The sequence below is a fragment of the Ischnura elegans genome, chromosome 11, assembly GCF_921293095.1.
Source record: "Ischnura elegans chromosome 11, ioIscEleg1.1, whole genome shotgun sequence".
Lineage (NCBI taxonomy): Eukaryota > Metazoa > Arthropoda > Insecta > Odonata > Coenagrionidae > Ischnura > Ischnura elegans.
This window is the reverse complement of record NC_060256.1, coordinates 31,662,154-31,671,414: the sequence shown is the minus strand read 5'-3', so window position 1 is coordinate 31,671,414 and position 9,261 is coordinate 31,662,154. Positions and strand designations below refer to the sequence as shown.

At 35.1% G+C, this 9,261-nt stretch overlaps 1 protein-coding gene across 1 annotated transcript; it reads right to left on the bottom strand.

The window, feature by feature from the left end:
- Window positions 1-285: 285 nt before the first annotated feature.
- LOC124167825 lies at window positions 286-8,041 on the bottom strand. Its single transcript, XM_046545864.1, has 2 exons — window positions 7,733-8,041; window positions 286-3,249 (listed from the first exon to the last, which is right to left on the bottom strand). Exons 1-2 carry the CDS (start codon window positions 7,747-7,749, stop codon window positions 1,302-1,304), a joined length of 1,965 nt encoding a protein of 654 aa, XP_046401820.1. The 5' UTR covers window positions 7,750-8,041; the 3' UTR covers window positions 286-1,301.
- Window positions 8,042-9,261: the final 1,220 nt, after the last annotated feature.

The window sequence follows — 9,261 nt, the reverse complement described above, 5'->3', positions numbered from 1 at the left end:
CGTCTAAATGACGAGACTTTTCGTCATCCATCCGGAACGCTTGGGAAGACAATGACAAGAATTTTCGCCATCTGTATGAAATGTATTAAGGGGAGATGTTGTTCTGGGCAGCTAGGGTGACGAATTCCTTGCCAGTACATCCTTATAAAGTGAGTGTGAGAGAGACTAAGAGAGGATTCATGAAATTAAGAATTGACCTTGAAAACCAAAGCAAATGCAAAAAAAAACAAAGCAGTCCATCTGCCTGCATCCTGAAATTAACAAGGGAAAAATAAGTTTCACAAATTTTAACTATTAAAATACCAAACTTATTTATTTCATAGTTAAATGGCAATTAAATTTCCACAATGGCTATCTCCCAATAAGTCTTATAAGAGCAAGTGTATTTAAGGCACAACAGTATACAAGTCATCTCCAACCATGATCACCTGCCCTAGTACAAAAGATATAGGTTCTGTTCACTGCACTGTATAATACATATTTGTCTTTGCTAAATCAACAGTCCGGTCACATTAACATGTATGATAAAAAATACCATCACCATAGTTAAGGTTTCGGAATGGCTACAAAAACTGAGCAAAAGCAATACACAATAAAACATATGTTTTCAACATGAAAAATTATCTTATTACCACACATGAAAGGGAAGATACTACAACCAAATGGAGTACATATATGTACCTGGTCATATAATGCAAAAACCAACAAGGCTTTCCATCAAATCATAGTTTCACTCATTGTAATTATTTGTGACTTATTAATTAATAATGAAAAAAATCTTATTCACAATTTGCCAAAATAAAAATATTACCAACATATGCTTATAATTGTAGAAAGGCACGAAAAACTATAACAAGAAGAAGATTTTCTTCCTCATTTTTGGTTCATTATAGAACAATGTATTATTAATAGGAAAAAAATGGGCATTGAAATATATAACCTCTTTAAGATTCAATTGACATGAAATTTGACAGTGATTTACCTGAGCAACCAATTGGCTGAAGTAAAACCTCTGTAAAGGCTTGTTTACATGATACATTAACACGCTCGACTTAATGTCTGCTTGGATGAATAATTTTTGTGGACCGGAACGGAACGTGTACGAATGCATGAACCAAATAAGAACAGGTTCTATTTTCTGTGCATGCATTTGCCTAAGTTAAGTAGTTACACGGTACATTTTCGTGTTCATTCGCACGTTAATACCATTAGACATTTACTCGTATCCGGGTTAATGTACCATGTAAATAGGCCTTAACTCTTGGCTGTGCTAATTTTTTCTGCCACTGTAAATGGTTTGGCTAATTTTTTGACTCATCTATATATTCCTCAACACGAGCAAAATCTACAAAAGGCTTGCCATTGATATCTGAAATTTTTACGACTAATGGAATTTTATCATCATAATATGTTGTAGATTTTGTACGTCCACACTCATCAATTTTCACAAAATTAGAAACTTCTGTTCCTATGTTTGTTATCATAGAGAAAAACTCTTTAGGGGTGACATCTCTATTCACACAATGAAAAATTAGGTAACTTCTGATAGCTGCCTTATCGGTTGAAAATTTTACAACATCAAACCCATGATTTAGTATTGAGATTTCATTAGTGTACTTTTCATGACACTCAATGACTTCTCCCTCAGATATTTCAGAATTCACTTTCTCTAAAAATTTTTTTTTCCTGTCATCACCAACATTTATACCCCATTCTTTGTCAAAAAGTGATTCATCAAAGCCACTTCCTAAACTTTCTTGTGCCCTTTTTTTGTGCTCTTGATATTCTTTTTCCATACTTTTCAACTTCAAAGCCTTAATTTCAAATATTAAGTTGGCAATGCTGTAGAAATCGTTTTCATCTTTGAAATCACCCACATTTGTTTCCAAATTTTTTGATGCTGACATAACACTCGATATACCATTAGCAACCTCACAGTGTTCAACCAATGGGAAATACGTGCACCACAGTTTTAAAAAAAACTCCTTAACTTTGAAACTGATCTCAATGACAAAATTCTTCAATTCAATGCATTTGACTTTCACATAAGAAAATACAGCATGAACATCATGCAGAGTATATTTTACTCCCCTGAAACACCTCTGTATTGCAATTACTTTCTCAATACCACCAATGGTTTTCCCACCAGCAGTGATACTAGGTGCCGCATTTGAAATTTTTGTGGCCACCTGAATTCCTTTCGCCATCTTCCCTCCAGTTTTCAGTCCCTGAGCCAACTTCAATGGCCCACTGGCGACGCCAGCAAGTCCTCCAACAAAATTCAGCCATCCCCCAGCAGCCTCATGATTTGTTATACTTTGTCCATGCTTCCAGCGATCGACTAACTGACTGCCTCCCACAACAAGAGAACACCCAGATGCAATGGCCACACCTGTGGCCGCTAAGACACCGCCACCAAGCGCCAGGGATCCTAACGCAATACATGGTCCTATAACATCAAGTGCATTCATGACATTCCCTTTAGCAGGTGACCATTTGACATCTAACAATACGTCACCTTCTAGATTAGCTTGGTAGACGCCATTGCGGGGATAGCACATAATCCATTCAGGATAAATATTTTTGCGAAGGAAGTCTTCCCAATCCCAGTATACTCTACCAATGTGGTCCACATAAAATATAGACCGTTTACACACACTCTCATTTCCATGTCTTGCTATTCGGACAACTGGAAAATGAATGCAATAATCACCTTTTTTCCCTATATTGATTAGTGAATTTCCAGCAAATTGTGAATGTAAGCCAAGCTTTACGTATATCATTAGACCCAGTCTGGTGATGTCATATTCTTCACCATGTAACCTTATTGCCAATTCTAGACATAATCCCTCAAAATCATGAACTTTTAAAATTATTTCAGGATGATAATGAAACTGCTTTTGAAAGCTAACATCTAACAGGCGAAGATATACATACCCCTCTTGATCAATTAAACTCTGATTACCGTTATGCCGCACAAGAAATAATACAAGTTTATTATTTTTATTCTTCGGCTCTAAAATTTGCAAACGAAACTTAGAAAAGCCATATACCTGTTTATAAATCACATCCATGAGCTTTTCAACGTTATTGGTAAAAGTATGATCAACAAATAGAGCTTTTATTTCTTCCTCCAATATTTCTCTTTTTCCAGTAAAGCTTAGCCATGATTTTTTTTCCATATAGTACTGTTGTTGAAACGCAGCAGCTTTTAAGATCCATTCCTTATGCCCATGGACTCCAATGCACCTACAAAATAAGAAACAAAGGCTTTATTCATGGCAATTGCAATACTAGTTATCAAACATTAATAATGAGCACAATTAAAATACAAGATGCAATAAAACAAGGTTCAAATGCTCATCAACGGCAAATAATTGTTGGCAAAGCAAACAATTTTAAAACAAGTTTTTTTTAAAAATAACACGAAGATGGCAATATTCCACAAGTTTATTGTCCGTACAACGCGTTTCGACCGTTAGGTCATTATCAAGTACAACATTGGGTCATTGTACTTGATAATGACCTAACGGTCGAAACGCGTTGCACGGACAATAAACTTGTGGAATATTGCCATCTTCGTGTTATTTTTTAAAAAACTTAGAATGTCATTCCACTACATAACGCCTGCTTCTGTTACTTTAATTTTAAAACACTACAAAAGGCAGTCTGAGCATAGCCAGATGGAAAAAACTTTTTTTTACGTGCCAATTTCATTTAATTTGGTCACATGAATTGCTATGGGAGGCTGATTAACTATTTCCTAATCTTAGGATTCATTTGGTTGCCACACAGCGATGTACTGGAGTTAAAGGCACTATTCATGTGGGTTCACAAAATCAATAGCATCTCATACATAATTTCAGTTAAGTGCAAATGTGATGTATGTATGATTTAAAAAGCACATTTCATGGTGTAACATTTTGTTCCAGACAAAATTCATTTGAATAAAATATTTGGTGTAATTTTACTTCAATGACTATTTCTAACTTAGGTTATTTTCTCAAAATAGCTACCTCATACATTAAATAAATTTTGAGTTCACACGAGATCCCCTAACTGATTCAATGAACACAGAAAATTTCTGGAAAAATGCTCCAGGATGTGCAGACAATCCACAGGAACTGTGGCGTATTCTTGTATTTGAAAATTTCCCAGCCCTGAATAGTTTTTATTCCCTTTTCTCAAATACTTTCTGTGGGGTATATTCCTAGCGTGGCTTGATATCTTCCATTAGTCGGTACTTTTTGGCTATAGCATGGTGTATTATTTTCACAGACAGAGCTAGCATTTGTACACAAATGGAAAATCTCTTGCCAAGTTTCAAATTTTAGTGATTCTTGTAATACAACTGTAAGATGGTAGCATTAAAAAATTCTACATTAATTTACAGAGGATTTGTAATTCAGTATATGTTCGTACAATTTGTGCATTGCTGATGACTCTGTAAAGTTATCACCGTGACTCGTCCCAGAATACTTATATAACTCTCCTCTTCTCCTGGTCGTGACCCCTGCTTCATTTGGTTGAGACTATTCTCCCGACTCTGGCACCGTTTTGTAGATTTTATCGCTAATCAATTTAAATTGATTAGCGATAAAATCATCAAGATATAATATGGTAATGTGTGAAAGGTTCCTGATTTGATTCTTGTGCATTGAGGCGTCATAACTTCAATTTAATTTAGCTAATGTTTCTAGCTTCATTATTTTATAGTTTATTGAGTATAATTTTATGTAAATAATCATTTCTACATTGTTGCTACCCAAAGGATTTTGTTTATATAAGTAAAAATTCATTCTAACACCGAGGACTATACAATGCGCATCACATTACGATTTTGTGTTCTTATTCCAGGCTTATATTTATAGAGTCCATACAAATGTTGACACATCAGGTCATTTCCAAGAAGCGATTAAAACTTGAAACCCTGGCTATCAAACTGAAGTAATGCCAGAAAGCACAAAAAGTGCAAGTTTGATGCAAAAAAAAAAAACAGAATACAAGGATTGTAATTCCAGCCAAGAAATCTAAATCTGGAGAGGGAAGCACTGAGAAAGAGAATGTTTTGCAACCAAGAAGCCCAGTACATAAACATGCATGCATACTCTCTCAGGAAAAAGCACAGGAGAGCTGTGTGAAGTGGAAGATCCTTTACGAAGACACCCTGACCTTAAGGAATCTTTGGTAATTTAATTCCTCACATTACTAATAAAAGATACATATTGCAAAAGTGACTCGTGTTGACCTTAACATACAGAAACATATTTCAGGATAAATAAATGATAAAGAGCTTGGACAGATCCTCAGGAAACAATTTGGTCAAAATAATGAGAAAGTGTGTGGCCGCAGATTGCAGGAGCATTTCTGCTGCACTCATTTCACCTCTTTTTGAAAGTAAGTTTTATGAATGAAGTGTATTATTTAAATAATTTTATTTAAATTAGTATTTCCATTTATCCTCTAATGCACAGTAAGAGTCTCATGTATGTTGATACCACTTTTTCCATAAACAAAACACTTGAAAAATGGGTAAATTCCAGGAAAAGAGCATCATTTCACAGTTTCTGAGCCATTTGGACTCTTACACCCTCAGCTGCCACAAACCAAGCATTGTTCTTAAAAAAAATTATATGAACAAGAGCCACATTCACTAGACTACATGCTTGGTCTTAGATTTACTGACCATTATTTCAAATATATCCTCATGAAGGTATGGATACACTTATACTTATTATCTTACGCTACATGTCCAAAATCCCTCTCACAGAGGCAGGAAAAAAGTAAAACCTGAAATATTCATAGTGAAAGTCAAAACACCACCATTTTTATTTCATAGTATATTGGAGCATATATTAACCTTCAATTTAAAAAAAATTGGATGAGTTAACAACTCTGCCTTTTGGTGATAAATCTGGAAATAAGAAGTAATGTTTTTGAGCTAAAAAATCGGTTAATTAACAACTGTTGACATCATTTTGGCTAACATAACAATGCAAGGGGAATAAAAGACATTACTGTGGAAGCTATGTACTTGTAATTTGGCTTCTTTTTGGATTTGGCAAGGGGTCAAAATTTCATTCAAATATAATACGTGGTTCCTGAGTTATGAATTTTTACCCTGTGCCCTGCATTCTGGAATTAGACTTCCACTATCACCACTTCCGAGCAAACATCTCAAACTTCGACTCCTCATATATTGCAAACTATGAGAGTGAGAGAGGAAATATTTTACACGGGTCATAAGATAGGTGATAGTAGCTAGTGACAAAAATTTCATCAAAATCTGAGTCGGTGGGTGTCATTTTTAAAATTTCTGGGTGATTTGACATGGAGTGACCCCTAAATGATGCTAAAGGTGTGTTTTCATTCATCTCTATTAAAAAATTTATCTCTCCGTACCTTCACAGGTGCTGCAATGATGAACGAAATATATAAAGATACACTATTTGTTTGAGAAATATGTATACAACAGGCTACACAAGTGTAATAGACAGAATGTGACATTATTCCTAATAACAGGTTAAAATATAATTTGTGTTTTGTTATTCCTTTTCGATAAGAAAGATTGCAATAAATACACTTTTATCATATGAAGTTATGGTAACTATTTATTCAGAGTATATTTTACTTTACACCTCTCCATTTGTGGCATTAATATAGGAATATATAAGAATGAAAATACAAGCGGAACAGCTTGTATTTTGATTCTTATATTTGTGGCAACAATACAGCAAAAACACCACTTTATATGCATATTACTGACTCATACGAATATCATCCAAATGTATTCTTGGTATACAAATGTGTTACGACGGTAATCCAAGAGAAATACAATTTGTAACAACTTTGGTGTTTCCTGGAACATGAATATACATAAAACAATTGTTTTAAAGGACTCGATATTGTAAAACCACTGAAATACTTATGAAATACAAGGAGTCCCATTTTGTAATATGACTGTATTGTTATGGTAATTAATGCAGTTGTATGACAGATCTTCCTGTTTCGGTTAGCTGTGTCATTGTGGCGTTTCGTGCAATCTTTTCCTGCCAGTGATGTACATCCTTTAGTTATATGATCAACGTTTTATTTTTGCCACTTACATTTCTGCAATAAGTCACTTTCTATATGTTATTGTTGAGGATATATTTCTCTACTCCTTGCACCTATCTCTTCATCCTGAATGACAATGAGAAAGACTGCAGTTTTGTGAAGAAATTGTCCTTTAATTTTAAGCCATGTATTTGTAAATATCTTACAAAATTTCTGCAGTAATTTGAAACGCTGTGATAATGCTTCCGAGTAATTTCTTTGATCCCCAGTTACTTTTTTACTTTTCTATAATTTGAATAATGTAGAAGGTGTCACATTCATGTTTTTTCACGTAATTTAATCACTATCGTGATTTAACACTTTCTCAGCTGGTCTGCATCAGATTAGATCCTTTCCTAGAAACTATTTACCTATCACATGGTTGGATTCGGTTAGGCTCCGCAGTAACTAGTGAGAATTCATCCTATCCTAGATTTTACAATTTTTATTGGCAAGGCTTATCACTAGTGCTTTTTGCCTGAGGTTGGTTTTAACTGCTGATTCCACTGGTCAACAAAAGCTCGTAGCCTTTTATCTTAAAATATTTACCTTTGTTTAGATTGCTCGTCGATTACAGACACTGGGAAAGATCGCCTCTTAAGTTTACAATTCTTGCAGGACCCTTGGTTTGACGTACCTTATGTGAGAATCCATGTCTTCTTCGTCGGTATGAGGGTCATCCACTGCTGCCAACAAGAGTTAGGGAGAGTATCCTCGCTTCAGTTAACGATTAAGTTCCCTCAAACTCCAAACAGCACACACCTTTCATGAGCATGATACCATATAATACTACGGATTTACTAAGGCACATAGAAATGCAATGATAAAAATAAGTTACGTCGTGCCGGTTGGCTCAAGATGCGTTGCCAATGCAAGATCACGCACGTAAACAGTCGTGCACTGAGGTCACCTCAGTCTACGGTGGGCACCAGAGATGGGCAAAAATAATCGATTATACGTAATAATCGATTATTTGCTTTCGATTATTGCGATTATTGAATCGATTATGGACATCCGATTATTTGAATATAATCGGCGGGAATAAGAAGCGTGCTCACTTGCGAGAAACGAGAGCGAGCATATATTTTTCATGACAATCTATCCTTATATCGCAATTGGTGATTGAAAAATTTGAAGACAATCATAAGCAATAAAACAAATTCTAAATTTTTGATGGGAGAAAATATCTATTGTTGAAGGAAGAAATCATGAAAAATTAGCGAAAAAAATTATGGCCGCGTTGAGTAACTACATGATCATATGGAATACAGGGCCTATTTGGTCAAGGACGAACAATTTTTTTCACCGCCAATATGTAATAAAGCTAATTTGGCAACGCTTACCTAATAATCAATCGTAAATAAATGTATAACACCACGTAAGTGGAAGAGCCCAGACACCTCATCTGAAGCCGATTCACTCATAAGTCACTAAAATCCTTTGTTCGGTGTAAGCTCAGAAACGAAAGTGATATGGCACCAATAAAGAGTCACTTGTGGAAGTATTTCCACAAAAATTTGAGTGAGACTAAAGAAAAACAATTTCCTATAGTCATGTACTAATGGCATGAAAAACCTATTGACGATATCACTGTCAAGAACAAGGCAAAAACTTAGCTACTTTATTACTACCACCAATGCCTTCGTAAGCTTAAGAAGGCATTGCTATAGAGCGTTCCACATTTAGTTGACAGTATGGGCTCTTAAGCCGATGTCCCACGGTCAAATTTGCGTCAAAATATTTGCATCAAAATTTGATGCAACTGACGCGCACCCTGTCCCACGGTCAAAATTTTGTCCAACTGGCTTTTGGTCCTATCGTTTGTACAAATCACCGATTTGTACAAATGGATAGGACAGGTTCTAAATTTTCATCCAATTGGATGAAACCGACCAACCACAGAGAATCGATTTCCATGTTAATCTCCATAAGGCCGGGAGTGCGGTGTTGTCAATAACAGCACGAAAATTAATGCTGCGGTATGCACTGATTAAAAATTGCATGCTAATGTAGAAAGAGATGCTACAATCATTCGTGCCAATATTTTTTCGATAAAAATTATAACAAAAGCTATAAAAAACATTTCCTTAAATTTCCGTCAGAAACGTGTATTATTTTACTTTATCTTCTTCTCGCAATTTCTGCCTGACCGTTGTCTGTATTGAA